General features: G+C 41.8%; 2 protein-coding genes across 4 annotated transcripts; both read left to right on the top strand.

The window, feature by feature from the left end:
* Positions 1 to 2,812, top strand: LOC116918658. Its single transcript, XM_045171450.1, is given in 4 exon segments — positions 1 to 707; positions 784 to 1,017; positions 1,091 to 1,837; positions 1,839 to 2,812. Coding segments are annotated over 4 exon segments (1,758 nt in total). The 5' UTR covers positions 1 to 701; the 3' UTR covers positions 2,610 to 2,812.
* Positions 2,813 to 7,287: 4,475 nt separating this feature from the next.
* LOC116919902 (carboxypeptidase D) lies at positions 7,288 to 11,677 on the top strand. Of its 3 annotated transcripts, none has more exons than XM_045171448.1 (9): positions 7,288 to 7,437; positions 7,521 to 8,036; positions 8,124 to 8,257; positions 9,111 to 9,247; positions 9,358 to 9,545; positions 9,715 to 9,891; positions 10,006 to 10,124; positions 10,291 to 10,470; positions 10,677 to 11,677. In XM_045171448.1, exons 2-9 carry the CDS (start codon positions 7,709 to 7,711, stop codon positions 11,250 to 11,252), a joined length of 1,839 nt encoding a protein of 612 aa, XP_045027383.1. In that variant the 5' UTR covers positions 7,288 to 7,437; positions 7,521 to 7,708; the 3' UTR covers positions 11,253 to 11,677. The 3 variants fall into 3 exon arrangements, with proteins under 3 accessions (XP_045027383.1, XP_045027384.1, XP_032781851.2); XM_045171449.1 differs by having other exon boundaries at positions 7,304 to 8,036; positions 10,677 to 10,769; positions 11,527 to 11,677; XM_032925960.2 differs by having other exon boundaries at positions 7,305 to 8,036.
* The last annotated feature ends 3,473 nt before the right edge of the window (positions 11,678 to 15,150 follow it).

Raw genomic sequence — 15,150 nt, 5'->3', positions numbered from 1 at the left:
TTTGACTTTTTCTTTCGAAGTTTCATTTGCGTGTTGTGTTACTTTTGGTAACCTGAGCGTTCAGTTAAAATTACTTTTAACATCAGAATTTGTGACCTTTAATTAGTTTAAAGGCCAGATTTGTCATATTTGATTTATGGTACTTTTCATCATTATTTTAATATTCCGTCCTAGCCTTTTTGTAAAACAACAGTCGGAATCATTTTTCATTTTGGATGCTCAAGGTTTGAACATCAGCTGCAACACAAGATGCTGGGTGTCAATGAACTCCTTGGGATTGTTCTGGTAAACTAAGCAAAGCACCCTTCATTCTTTTGGAAAGCATGAACTGTCTGAGGTTGCACACACCCTTATACCAGCCGTTATTGTTACCTGTGGAATACGGAAAGGTCAATAAAGTGCATGATACCAACCCCTCTTATTTAGCAATGCCAACGGTTTCCCAGAATAAGTTCATTTTGCACCATTGTCCCTACGAGCTTTAGCATTACAACTTCGGACTGCGTTTCTAAATTATTGTTTTGAAGAATCAGACTATTAATTGCTCGTTTGAATAAATCGAGCAAAAAAGGGCACGAAGTACTAGTTCTTGGAAGTGCTTGCAATTCTTCAAAGGTGGGCTTAATTCTTAGAAGGCGTTACAGGTATATAGAGAGTTATCCATCCCACTGTTTTCACAGTATACACGTCAACAGCCGAAGATGAAGGTAAGCGAAAGATTCATGTTCAAATACTTTATTGTGACACTATGGTTTCATATAATTTGTTCGTTTTGCAATGTAGAAAATCGGAACTGTATTAGTTATTGCCTTTTTGGTAATCAAAACCACAGCATTTCCATTTTGGTTCAATCGGTTTGGTGATGATTTTAACGATATCTTTGTGAGAAGCCTCGATGATGTTTTAACACACGATGAAGATTCGATTCTCGACATTCTCAATCCTGCCGAACCGTTCCAAGCACCAATGAAAATATTTTGGTCACCACTGGGCACTGGCTTGACTAAAAATCACCCCGTAAATAAAAAGACTTAATAAATTTTTCATTCTCTGTGGAGCGCATCAAATAAAATTATGTTTCGTTTTGCAGAAATTCCAGGAGCTTGACGATTTCGATGTTTTGAAGGAGGACATTTCTTTTCCAACAGCCACTCCGTGCAGCAAGGGGTTATCTCCAACAGTCCAAGAAGACCTGCCTCTTCCGTATATCCCGAACTACAGTGTCGTAGCTGCTCCGTTCAACACACCAGGACATCAAATTTTGGGCCTGTTACCGAAAAACGAACCACTCACGGCGAATTTGCTCTGGGTAGACGACGTCAAAGTACCTGAAGCTTCCCAATTAGTCCTAGCCTTGCCAAAGGGCCAAGTTTTGCCAGAAAAATTTGAGCTTATCGTTATCAGGTTTAAAACCGAACCTCTACCCTACAACGCTCGGATTGTGGGCTACAATTTTCCACGGTTACGCTATCCAGGGGGTTTCTTCAACCCAACCAATTCCCATCTTATAGCAGTTCCGTACAATCGGAAATCTGAATTTTCTGCTGCTTCGTACGTGTGCTTGGGCCTCCTTCATAATTCGCATCCGTTATCTTACACTCTCGCTACGCAACAAGTGCAGCCGCTCGTTCCGCCTGCCATTCCTTCCAAGACAAATCAGCCGTCATTTCAAAGCACAGTTGTTCAACAGCAGATGCCTATGTTGTCAATCCCTCCACTGAAATTCCTACGACCCGCAGCTGTTGACTTTGTAACTCCGTCGTCGCCGCTGCCTCTTACTCGCACTGCCGAAAACATTCTACTTCGCTCGCTGGAACAGTTCATTAAAAGACATCCGGAAGACGCCACTGTTCCAACTGCCAGACAATTTTGAACTTTCAGCTGTTCGGCCTGAAATTTTCGTCGATTCACGTGAAAGAAACCGTCCAATCGGCATAGTTCCAAAATCTGTGCCGCTTCAATCCAATCTTTTACCTCTGATGGGTCCTCCAAATCACGACGATATGACGAACATCTGGACTGAATTTCAGGTGGTAGTTGCAATGGACATGAGCTCGTCGCTTCCTCCTTTCTTCCAGCCTTTTATCTTAGTTAAAACTATTCAAAGTGACCTGTCGGAAAACGGAGTAAAGTTGCCAGTCTTTGTCAACATCAACGACGAAGACAACGGGAAGTCTTCCTATCAAATTGTTCTGGTTCGAAACCCATACGAACCGATTCCTGTTCATCCTTACTTTATTATGTGCATGGTTCCCAAGATCCAGAAGGAGCTAACATCTCCAATGACCACCATAAAAACTCCTATATCGAACGCGGATGTTCTCGACAACCCGGCCATCCATCCGAGAATGATTGCCACCACTACGTCTAAACCGTATGAGACAACTAAAACATCGATTCCCGCCGTCAAGAAGACTGAGCCAGCCCATGAAAACGGACGTGACGATATTACTGCCAACGCCAGCCAATCGAACCAGGTCGAGGGCAAGCCTCTGCCGTCGAAAAAATCATGGAAATATCGTTTTTCTTTCATGGAACCTTCAGTCAAAGTGATTAAGAGGGAAGAAGCTACAACTCAACGTTCCATCTTGTCATATTTTGGGTACTGACCTCGTCGCGCTACTCTTTTTACTAGTTGTAACGCCTTTTATTGCCATTTTTGAAAGACGGATAGTAATAGTCTACTTTGTATCCATAACGCGGGCGTAATAATTCTTTCCTGTTAACGTTTGTAGAAGACTTGCAATAACTGAACACGTATTTTTTTCATTAAGAGATGACAATAAAATGTTTCAGTCGTGAGAATACTAAGTGGAGCTTCAGAAAATTGAGAATTCCTACGTATTCCTATTACTCATGTAATGTAACCTAACCTGCAAAGTCAAGTGAAGAGCATCAGCAGAAAGCCTTGATGCATCACCTTGATATCCACGTCGTTCTTGATATCTGTGTCGGCATGTCATATAGACTGTCCTGACTCACAACGTTAGCCCTTTCAATTTGACGTCAGATGAAGCTTAAATTTGTAAAATCTGTTACTAATGAAAATTCCATACTCACTCTTGCTTTCTTGGTTAAGCGGAAGTTTAACTTAACAACCTACGAGTGGTTAATTTGGTACCAAGTTAGCAGATTCGATCTTTCTGATGTAATGAACGGCACATAATTTTTCGTGTTTAGTCAGCTGGCCTATAATTTTAGTCCTAAAGGATTCCTTCTCTTTTGCTCTTCACGCAGATCTACTATTATCGCTTCTAATCACATGTTCAAGTTTGAACGGAGTTGACAACATGGAATGTAGAGCCTTCCCACGGCTGCTTAAACGTGTTGTGAGAAAAGACATGAGCCGACAGAACATCCTCCACCAAGTGGCTCTCTTCCCAGGACTGCCTGTTCACCTCGCTGGCCACAGCTGGCCAGATTCAAGAGTTAGTTCAAGTGAAGCTGAAATAGTCCAGGAAAACTAACACGTCGGAAGTAAGGCCAGCATAGACACTGCACATAGCGTTACGAGCATTCTAACTAAAGAAAAATTTTGCTCGAAATCCGCAATGCAAAATCAAGAGCGGAACGCTCTGCTTTGCCTTCGGTCGATGCATGTTAATAAAGGACTTTGAATATCCCATCCGTATATTTGTCCATAACTGGTATATTTGCCCGCAACCATCCGTCGAGTGTAAATAAATCATCAATTGCAACGAATTTCATGACATTATTCCAGTGCGTTTGGTTGGACATAGGCGAGTGTTCAAATGGCCCTGTTTAAACCATTGGTTTCAGCCTATGACGGCTCTTCGAGCGACAAACTTTCCTATGGCGAAACAAACGATTGGGAGAAAACCAACAATCTCCTCCCACGAAACGAGAAATTCCATGCGTCAAATATGACTAATCCCCTGATGAGAGAAAACAACTGCTTCCTTTTGATAAAAGGATTGTCCTTAGTTTCACGCCCATTTTATTCGCCAAAAGATTTTCCAATCAGCTCCGGATGGCTGAGGGTTCCCAGATTTCCAATCCTTCCATGTCCACTGGATCTAAAAAAAAAAAAACTGATAACGACGTGATTATTTTTTACAAGGTCGTAACCTTTCATGTTTTTTCAGAAATTTTCAAGAATGGATAGATAATCAGGACTGTGAGATCCATGTGCGAAGTCGAATTTATCAGCAGCGAAATCAGCGATTAACCAAGAATGCGAATGGCATTCCACCTATCGCGTGCTAATGCCAAAAAAATGTGTAGTTGACAACGGCAAAGTGGGAGCGTAAAAGAATGTCGTAGTGTCCTTGCATTTCCTTTAGTAACTATCGCCCACAACAACAATGCGTTTAATGGTTGCTGGGCACTGTGGGCAGCTATTGAGGTCTGCGCCTCTTTTCCTCTCAACCTTTTTTTATCAGCTGTTCTAAAGAAAATCCCAATGTCCCAAGTCCAATCAACTCTAATACGAGTCCAAGTTAAAATCAACTCCCAAACATATTTATTCTTCCCTTCTGTTTCTATGTATACGTCTGCAACGAGTTCACAGTCGATATTTTATTGTTTTCTCCTCTGGGGCAGCAAAAGAACACTCGGCAGCCGCATTCCGCACGCATTTTCTTTCACCGAATAAACCAATATATATACAGTATATATATACACACGTTTCCTCATTCTCTAAACTCCTGAACCGTCAAGATGCCAACACAGCAACAGTCGGATCTCTTATCCCTGCACTGCTACTCCCGCATTTCTTCCATAACATTCCTTTTTTTTTAGGTTGCCTTTTCTTATTTTGGTCGTCATTTTCTTTTGTACACTCAGTATCAGCCAGGAGAAAGATAGCTGCATCCGTTGTTGTTTTGGTGGGATCAGGAAGAACGCAAAAAGCATATTTGTGTGTGGCGGTTGAGTGCCGGGAAGATTGGAAACGAAATTCGTGGTTGTTGTTGTCGACGTGACCCATCACGCAGCATCACAGTTCGTTTGCACCGCATTGCATTTTATATCTTGGATCTTGAGACAAGTTGGGGAAAACAATAGTTTGGTCTTTTTGATTGTCCTTGCTCTTTCGATCCTACCCCTACGGGAAAAATATCACGTAAAATGGATGTTTGACGCTCCCAATTTTGCGTCTCGTAGTCGCGTTCATTTGTCCCACGGATTTTTTCTATTTACAAAAAGCTGTACATCCCTTCTTGCACCCGTCACATCCATTTTCGCTTCCATACGTTCAAGCTAAAAAGGCGAAGACGACAACGACCACATCGTACGCAAAGAATGAGAGACGAAATGGCTATACGCGATAGTTTAGCCTCTTTCTCCGTCCCGTTCGGAATCCATTTGTCCCGTCTATTAATTATATACGTCTTTGATATGCTGTCGTCGTCCTTTTCCTTTGTCGTCTCTCACAAAAGGAAATGTCTGGAACGCACAAGACGTCGCTGGCGAATAGAGATTCAATCAGCGAAACCAGCACAGAAATGATTCGCAAGTTTTTTTTTTGTTTTATTTTTACATGTATACGGGTCCACATAATAATATAATTGGACCTCCCCTCCGTTGTTCTTTCGACTGTGAATAAAGATAAAAGAGCTTCGAACTATGTCTAGGACAAACGCATTATGTTGCTTTATTATGATTGTTGAAAGAGTAGGTTAGTAAGGCGATATTAGGGCCGCCCGTATGGCAGGAGCCAGCAACATTATGTTTGAAAAATCTAGGTGAAACAGTAAGATGCCACGTTAATGGCATTCGTTCTTTATCGTTCGAGACTTTCTTTGACTCCCCAAGCCGCCCTTTGCCGACACATGCCGCTGCTCCGGGTCTTGTCGGCCTATCTCGTCCTTGGAGTCATCTATTCTCGAGACATTCACGCGGTACCTCGTTGTTGGGAGACTGCACAACCATTAAAGCGTGGGCGATAGATTGAAAGAGTAATAGCTCTAGCACGTTCAATCTAGCGTTCGATTTTTTTCTAATCACAACTGAGAAGGCTGGAAAAGACCTGACAGCAATGATCTTTTAAAATTGGTTTTCTCTTTAAGTTTTACGTCTGCGTTATCAACGCGCTGCGTGGATAGTGTAGCGTAGAAACAGAAGGCTCACTCGAGATAATTTGTTGAAGCTTAGTTTACAAAGCAATTTTCTTTTTTCTTTACTTTCTTTTTACATTTTATGTTTCTCTTCAAACGTTAGCATCTATAATGGATATATGTTTACACGCTTTTCTGGCCAGTAGAACAGAGCCAAACATCCAGCTAGAAATAGGAAAATTATACAAATCAAGAAGGCAAGAAATAGACAGAAAAAAATTGAGAAGGGAAACGTGAGTTAAACTCTCTTTTGGCTTTAAGCGTGGTCGTAAACATGTTGTAGGAACGTGTCTTGAAAGTGTAATATCATCCAAAAGTATAAGGCGTTGCCCAGCAGTTCCCGTTCGGCACTTCTTCAACGCTCGTTCAATATTGGAGCAGCAAGATGATACATATGGAAGTAATAAAAAAAAAAAAAAAGGGTAGATATGATTAGAAATAACGCAATAACAGCTTGTCGTCTTTCATCAAGTCTGCCTTTACCTCGTATTATGTGCGTAACGCAGAAGGCAGACAGCACAATCGTGTAACATAGATGATACGGGCTAACAAATACTTTCTAGGGCAAGTTGGGACGCACGGACGGGGTTCCTGAAGTGGCCCGTTGATGTAAGTCGCTTGTACAAATATCAACAAACAACCGTTTTGCCGACGACGGGAGGATTATATATTTTAAGCTCGCGTGTCAAGTGCGATAGATCTTTTTAACCGTTTGTCTGAAACGACCAAATCGTTGAAAAACAGCAATGCCGGTACAAAAGAAAGTAGGAAAAATCGGGGCAAAATCGAACTCCAACATTGTATTTTACTTCATTCGGATTTTTACAAGAAAATCTAGGCCGGCAAATCTAATTTCCTATCAATACAATTTGTCGTGGCCCGGTAAACGAATGACAAATTCTCTTTACGACATGTCAGCCAAAATTGAAACCTTTTGACGATTTTAAAATATTCGTAGTATCGCCAACTAGGTGACATCATTACCAGACCTAAAATATAGAGCCAAAGGACGAAGAAAACAAGATGCGATGGAGGGAGGGGGGGTGGAGTTGGTGATAAGAGAAACGCGACGCATACAGCAGAAGCGACAAGCCAGATGAGCTCCGCCCATTCTTTTTTCTCCTTCTTTTTCCCCATTTAGCCTCCCTTTTTTTATTCTATCAAAATAATTCTCGCGTCCTGGGACTAGGGCCAACACTTTGGATGTCGAACGGATCCTGTGGGTGCCTCAGTTTCCTCTCTGCGGTCGCCAACGCTTCCCGCCTTGCTCACCACCTCTAAATCCCTCCCGCGTGTTCTTTCTTCACGCACGCCGTTCAACAGCCCCGCTGGCTGTTCTCGTCCCGCATACGCGTCCACGGTTAGTGTGTGCTTTTGCGTTGCCTATACATAGCGTGCCGTGAGCGGTAAAAAAAAAAGAATATATACGTTTTTTCAAAAAAGGGATTCGAATTGCAAAGGCCAAAAAGGGAAAGTCGCTAGGGTTCCTGCTGAGATTCAAGTATAACAAACAGAAGAGGACAGGACGATCCACGCGCAGTAGCTGATCATTCGTCGGGTCGGCAGCCCACGTTACGAATTAAATTTAGTGGAACATGTTTTGAAAAGGCAAGAAGAGAAGAGGATACCAAATGAACATGTTTTCGAAAGATTTGCGTAAAGTTTCCGCACCGAGTGTCGTCTCCGGAACTATTTTGGCGTTTTTTCTTGTGTTTTCGTTATTAGCGGCCGGATGTGATGCTGCTTCGGGCTCACCAATATTGACGGACGAAGAGGCCTTCACTAGTTCTGAATATTATAGCAGCGTGGAAACGGAGATGAATATAACTCCGCCGCCGCCTGCCGTCCGGCTGGACTTTGTTTACCACAACTACGTGGCTCTGACTGATTTTTTGCGCAATGTTTCTTTTCATTATCCCGGGCTAACGCATCTCTATTCCATCGGCCAATCAGTTCTAAGTACACATTTTTTTTTTTTTAAATAGTAAATTTAATTAGTTCGACTGCAGATGTGTAATGTGATCTCTTTTGTCGCACACCTAATAGAACGAGAATTATGGGTGTTGGCCGTGTCGTCAACGCCAGACCGACACGTTGCGGGCAAACCCGAGATGAAATACGTCGGCAACATTCATGGCAACGAACCCGTTAGCAAAGAGATCCTTTTGCATCTCATACTGGTAAGTTATTGTGTTCTTCTATTAATGTTTTCTCTCCTTCTTCCATAACTTCTACTCGGCCGAATGCGATGAGAATGAAATACTCTTCTAATGCTACGCAATGCACCAGTCCGTCGATGATCATTCATCACTCTTTAACCGGTCCCAGGGAGAATATTTAAAAATAAGAGAAAGACATTCTCTCCGTCTCGTTCTTGTACGACATACTGCAGTCAAGTTTTAGAATTGAATAATAAGTCGACCGTATATTTCTATTTAAAAAAAAAAGGGAAAGTCAATAGCAAATTTTTGGGGAAAACTGCGCCTTTATTCTGTAGCCATTCCAGCACTCAGCTCAAAAAGCAATGAACGATTGTTGTAAATCGTCTGTTTGGCAAGGATGAATAATTTTTCTAAAAGCTACCATGACGCAATCAAAAACTATTTGCATAGAAATGGGCTCGGCATTCAGCGGAATCAACGAAGCGAAGGTTAGACGCGATGCGTACGTTCCCAGTAGTTTATTTTTTTCTCGTATGTTTAATTGAAATTGATTTAAGAAATCGGATCTATGGTGTTTCATGTATGTTCAAGGAGACGAGTTAATGTTGACAATTCGATTGTAAAAACTTTGTATGTTTTGCGCTATGCGAGGAATAAAAAGAGCAATCAAAAGTACACCATCGCGTTGCGTAACAAAAGGTACGTTGCACGATATCCCATTGTTTGTATTGCTATAGGCTCTGTTTGATCTTTGTCATAGACTGTGAGCGGATTGCGTGTTGTTGGTTTGGATAGTTTCCCCCACTTCGTATGGTTCATCCGTCTCTTTTTACTGACGAGCTTTGTCTTGTTTCCTCTTGTATTTGATTAGCACTTGGTGTCGGGATACGGTCACGATCCGGTGATCACGTTGCTGCTAGATTACTCTCGGATCCATTTTCTTGTCTCTATGAACCCGGACGGTTTTGAAAAATCCGCCGAAGGTACATGTTCCAACGATAAAGGCAGGCAAGTTGAATTCCGATTTCTTTTATTTCTTACTTAATTCGATATATCTTTATCGCCATTCACATCAGTCAACTGGTAATCTAATAATTCTAAAAATTTGATCCGATCAGGAAGAACCAAAAAGACTTCGATTTGAATCGCAACTTTCCTGATCATTTCCAGCACAATCATTTCCCCTTGCAGCCAGAAACCAAAGCCGTAATGCAATGGATGTCGAACGTGCCGTTTGTTCTGTCGGCTGGCCTGCACGGTGGAGCTTTGGTCGCTTCTTATCCATTTGAGAATCACGTCAATCGAGGTAATAACGTCATCTTCTTTTTCTCAGCCGAAAACAATTTAAGCAGCCGATTGCATCCAGCGGATGTAGTTGATTCTAATAACGAACATCTATTTCATTCGTTCTGTAATTCTTTGTTAATTCATTTCCTCTTTTTTTTGTATCCGCGTTGGCTAACTCTGACGGACAGCTTTGCACATCCACGAACGCGAGGAAAATCCCACTCCCGACGACGATGTTTTCCGCCACTTAGCTACCGTTTACGCCAAGAATCACGCTACCATGTGGATGGGCAAGCCGTGCAAACCTAAATCGGAGAGCTTCGTGGGTGGCATCGTTAACGGTGCCAAATGGTACACGTTCGTAGGTCAGTTTCCGCATTCCTCATCTTTTTGACGCTCGAGCTCAAAAAATGCCGCGTTTCATAACGGCTGGAATAATTTTTATGATGTCTATTCTTGAACGCCCGTAATCGGGATAGGAGGAATGCAAGATTATAATTACATTGTTCGCGGGACGATGGAGATCACGCTAGAGGTCTCGTGCTGCAAACACCCTATGGCCTCCACGCTCCGGCAGCATTGGCTGGATAACAGAAAGGTAAAAGAATGCGGAGTCATCAACCATAAATAGAAAAAAAATTTTGTTCAAAGTCAAGAGGGAAAAATGGGAAACTACACGCAATCAGCGTGAGCAGTACGTGATTTGTTTGTGTAACAAGTTCTTAAATTTCAAGGTCTGCCTTTTTTTTTGTTCCCATTTCTAGGCTCTAATTCTTTACATGTATGAAGCGCTTCGTGGAGTTAAGGGTTTCGTGACGGACGAGGAATCCGGGCGTCCGGTTAGTGGCGCCCAATTGTACGTCAGAGGCCGACATCACGGGTTCAACACTACAGCAGACGGCGAATACTGGCGGATACTTCTCAATGGCTCCTATATTCTCCAGGTATAACCCAGCTGTCGATTTTATTTTTAGATCGATGACGCAATGAAATTCAGATCCCTTTTACTCGTTGGAGAAACACGTTGGCCGGAACTCTTTGACGCTTACAAATATCCCAAAAGCGAGAACTAGAAATTTGAATATCTGATCAAAACCATTAGCTTAAATTCTATCTCGGGGGCTAATTTTATTTGACGTTCGCGCAAAAGGTTTCAGCCGAAGGTTATCAGCCGCACGAGGAGTCGTTCGAGGTGATGGGGGACGAAGCGACGGTGCTCAACGTCACGCTACGGCGCCTAGCGGTAAGTCTTTCAAGCACGACCTCCTCTCCTACACTCCCCCCGCTGACGTCGGTGACGGGCACGGTGGAGGAGGTAATTAACATGGGCAGCACGAACACGACAGAATCAAGCTTTGACGAATCATCCGGTGACGGTAATCATAACACTCAGCATCCCAACGGCGTCGATCCAAATAAAACCAGCACCTCAACACCGACAATTTCCGCCACGTCGAACGAAACGATAACGAACGATTTACCAACTAACCCCATTACCGCTGCAAACGGCGCTAACGACGACGACGAAGATGACGACGAAGACGATGGAGATGAAGATAATATGCCGTCATTGTACAACATGTCCCGCGAGCCTAGAATGGACGCGGTTAAAAGCACGGCTTCCTCCTTCGTTGCGACGGCTTTGGGTGGCAAAGATGCTATGCGCTTAAGGCTTATATCGACATTAGCCTGCACGTTTATTTTATCAAAACTGTTGCTGAACTAATCTTTATTTAATTTCTTGCCAATACTGCTTTTCTCATACATTTTCCAATCTTTTCTTTCCTCTCTTTTTTTTCCGTTCTTGGCTTCTCTTTTCTTCTTTCGTTATAACGGCCACATATTCTTCTGCACTCCGCTCACACAACGGATGATTTTTTTTTGCCTCTATCTGTGGCTCGTTGCTGGAACTTTGAATACCTCTGCTGACTATTCTCGACTTCTTTCAACTTCAACTTCCATCCATCTCCGTGCGTGGATCGGGGCTATGATTGAATCAGGACTACCCGAGCTCTTTTTTCCAGCCGGCCATCAACATTGGCGCCCGGACGGCTATTGGATCTCTTGGAATATCGCTCCATTTCCTGTTATCGGTTGGTCTGCTACTTTCCCTGTTGCTGGCCTGGTGATCTTTTGATATGAGAAATGATTTTTAAAAATGAAAACTAACTGAAAAAATCAATACAATCCGTGCGGTTGCCTGAAAAGAGGGATTTAGAACTTCTCTTGGCTGGCGGATATGTAAAACGTTATTGCAAATGCACAATTTAGACCATTGATTATATAAGGTGACCTCCTACCCATATTCGTTTTATTCAGGCCGAGTTTCGGCTATACCATTCATATGTACAATCAAATCAATACATTATCAAATCAACATTATCACGGAAAATATAAAAAAATTCATACATTGATATGGCAAACGTCGTTTGTGAAGTACAACAGTAGAAAAATAAATAATTAAAAATGAACAGTGACATGAGAAGTGCAAAAATCGTGGCCTCAAAAATCAGAAATGATTTGGTTCTTTTACAGATTTTATGACACCATGTTACACGTCAATTTATGGTTAGGTTGTTTTCTTTCTTCCTAGTTACACAGCCCATTTGTTCTGATAAAAAGTTTCTTACAAAACCAAGTTCTTGTCAAGTCACCGAAAATCCATTTAATCCTATATGGATGGAGCCTCGACGTATAAAGAACGGGCATTTTTCTTGAGCAGAATTAGATTAACCAAAATCTCTTCTGCGTGATATTGATTTCGAAGTAAGAAATAATCAGTATTTCACGTGTCAGTTTATGTTGAAGAACGTGGCTGGCATTTAAACGGAGCGATACACAGAACAAATGTTAAGAATCAAATAACTGAAAGCCATAATGAAGTGGTTGTCAGATGGATGGAAGGCAAAGAAGAATCCGGAAGACGATTGACTCTCAGAGATTGTCAAGTGCCAAGACTCGAAAGATGTTGATTCTGCATCGTTAACCATTTTCGTGTTATATATACTAGTATATAGGATTTTTAGATGTTGTGTCTATTTTCCTTTTCACATCCCTACGATTCCAGGCCTGTCCTGATGAAGTTGATGAGCGCCAGGCATCTCACTCGTGTGATGAAAGAACAAGATTACCTAGCCGAGAGACAGGAATCCAGTGTTTGCTTCCAAGTATTTTTCTCTTCAACGTGAAGTTTGCCGACATTCCTGTCAGGATTTATGGAAATGATGAACATTCCAGCAGCATATAGAAGTCGAGATGGTATACAGTCGTATAGTATAGGCATGTATAGACTCCACTAACGCGCACACACACAGACATGAAGACGTTGGCATCATTGAACTAACCCTCCTCTCTTTTCCTGTCTTCTGTATACAAGCTTCTTGCCGACTCTGAGGGCTAAAGTCAATCATGCCTAACAACGGAGAATAGCGCAGCGTGAGATTGTGAGAGATTGAAAGGCAAACCACAAAAACAGCACACAGTGAAATGTTTGGTGTAGAAATGCCAACAAAGTTTGCTGCTAGACTATTGATCTATAGTTTTGTTTATACCGTGTGTACATACCCCGCCACTAATGATATCAGCTATTGTAAATCTTTGATGATGAGCAACGAAACTTGGTAGATTGAATAGGTATACGTATAGCCGTCTGTACATACCGTACTGATTTCGTTCGTTTGATTGGTTTTGGGGTCTCTCCATAGTGGCGCCGAGAAACCATAGATGCACAAACCAATTTTTTTCTGACTGTTGGTCGCCGTTAAGCCTCCTCTTTTTTTTTTCTTTGCCCATCGAAGCTTTGCCTCGTGATCGTCTTTATATTTATTGCTTTCCACTTCGTCGTTAGGTCGTCCTAAAGGGCTAAACCCCATGGATCTAAACGCAGCCACACACACCGTAAACGCAAACACACAAGTCGGTTTTCCAATCCAATTAAGTAAAGTGAATGAGCAAACAATTACAACCGTTACAAAGGCCGTGCAAGCCGACATTCAATCCATCCACTTTGCTTTCTTTGGTTGGTAAGCCTGCCAGTGTCGCCGTTTGAATCTATTTTTATATAGTCTCATTAATGTTAGCCTGGTCTATAGTTTCTACATTTCTAGTTAGATGAGCAAATAACATTGCAGGGCTACAGAAATTAAACAGAAATTTCTCATCCTGTTAAGTGTAAAGCGAAATGAAAGATTTTTCAACCAAATCATTATACTGCACGGAAACACGGCTGAGGTATAACGCAGTATTGACCCGACTTGCGTAGAAAATATGTAAAACCAAAAGAAGAACAAACGTGCAATCAAAGCAAAGCCAAATTTCATCTCAACAAGAATCCGGAATTCTCTCAATCATGTAAATCCGGGAATCCAAGTTCTTCTTTATAAAGTATGCGTATAGTACATTACTGTTCATTTTTAATCGGCGGATTATTTTTTAGCTTTTGAATGTTGTTATATAATTCAAAGATTTCTGACTGTTTGGGTTTCAAAGATCGGCAGAATACCATGTTCGAACTGCTGCGCCGTTGGTTTTTAAACAAAAACTCTTCCATCTTTGAAAAGGACAATAGATACAAAACGAGATGCTGGAATCAGCATAGGGGCGGCCGATACGCAAGACAGCGACAAAATCGAGTGAATACATTTGAAAAAAAAAAAAAAATGCGCCTGGACGGTGGTTTTGCAGCTATACACTAGCAGCCTATAAAACATCAAAAGAGCGGAGGGCCTTTGAATAATGCAAACGGGGAGGACCGCAATTGAATCACCATCATCTATATAGAATTGCTGTTTGTCTCGTCCCCTCTCTCACTTTGACGTCAATAGTTGCATGCAACTGTAGTACACACTTTCACTTTGCCGACGGGCACGTGTACACACTGTAATCGGCTTTTGACGAAAAGCATCAAAGGAAATCGCAGCATTACGTATACAATACACACAGGCTATAGACAGGGGCAGAAAGAAAGCAAAAAATAAAACGATTTATTTGTGTAATGAAACAAGCTGATGTTGCTATAGTGCTGGCTCGTTTTTCAAATATCCGCACGCGCATATATATAACACTTCTCCTCCCCCTCAATCGTATGATACCGCGTTTAAACGGGTCGCATAGAGGCGACCCAGAAGCATTACAGAAACAGGAGAGAAAAACGACCAAACGAGCGAGATTTATTTGACAACATGGCTGAACACGTCCCGGATTTTGTTTTTGGTAATGTATTCCGCCATTTATTTTATTTTTTTTTTTGCCAAAAATCCGCATTTGTTTTTGCCGTATTCTATCACAGTAAATCCTTGTACGGGCGCAGACCATCTACGGGCCAGTCGTGTGTTTATATTCATAGCTTGAAGGAAATCTTTGTATTTAGTATTAGATGGAGATTCATGGGATTTGCATATGCAAGGGCTATTTTAGCTCCGTATGCATCTTGCCCGGTTATTCAAGGATAAAACGAAAACAGAAAATCACAAAAGTTTCTCCTTCTTTTTATCCATTCACAAAAGAAAGAGAGAAACGGCAAAACTTTGATAATCTGATTGAGCCTGTAGCTTCAAGCTTATAATTCGTTTTTTTTTTCCTCCTATAGAAAGTAGTAGATTGAAATCAAAATAAAGTTGCGAGTT

Source organism: Daphnia magna, linkage group LG3 (assembly GCF_020631705.1).
Source record: "Daphnia magna isolate NIES linkage group LG3, ASM2063170v1.1, whole genome shotgun sequence".
Lineage (NCBI taxonomy): Eukaryota > Metazoa > Arthropoda > Branchiopoda > Diplostraca > Daphniidae > Daphnia > Daphnia magna.
Note: the sequence above shows the minus strand (reverse complement) of the source record. Positions and strands in the feature narration are given on the sequence as shown.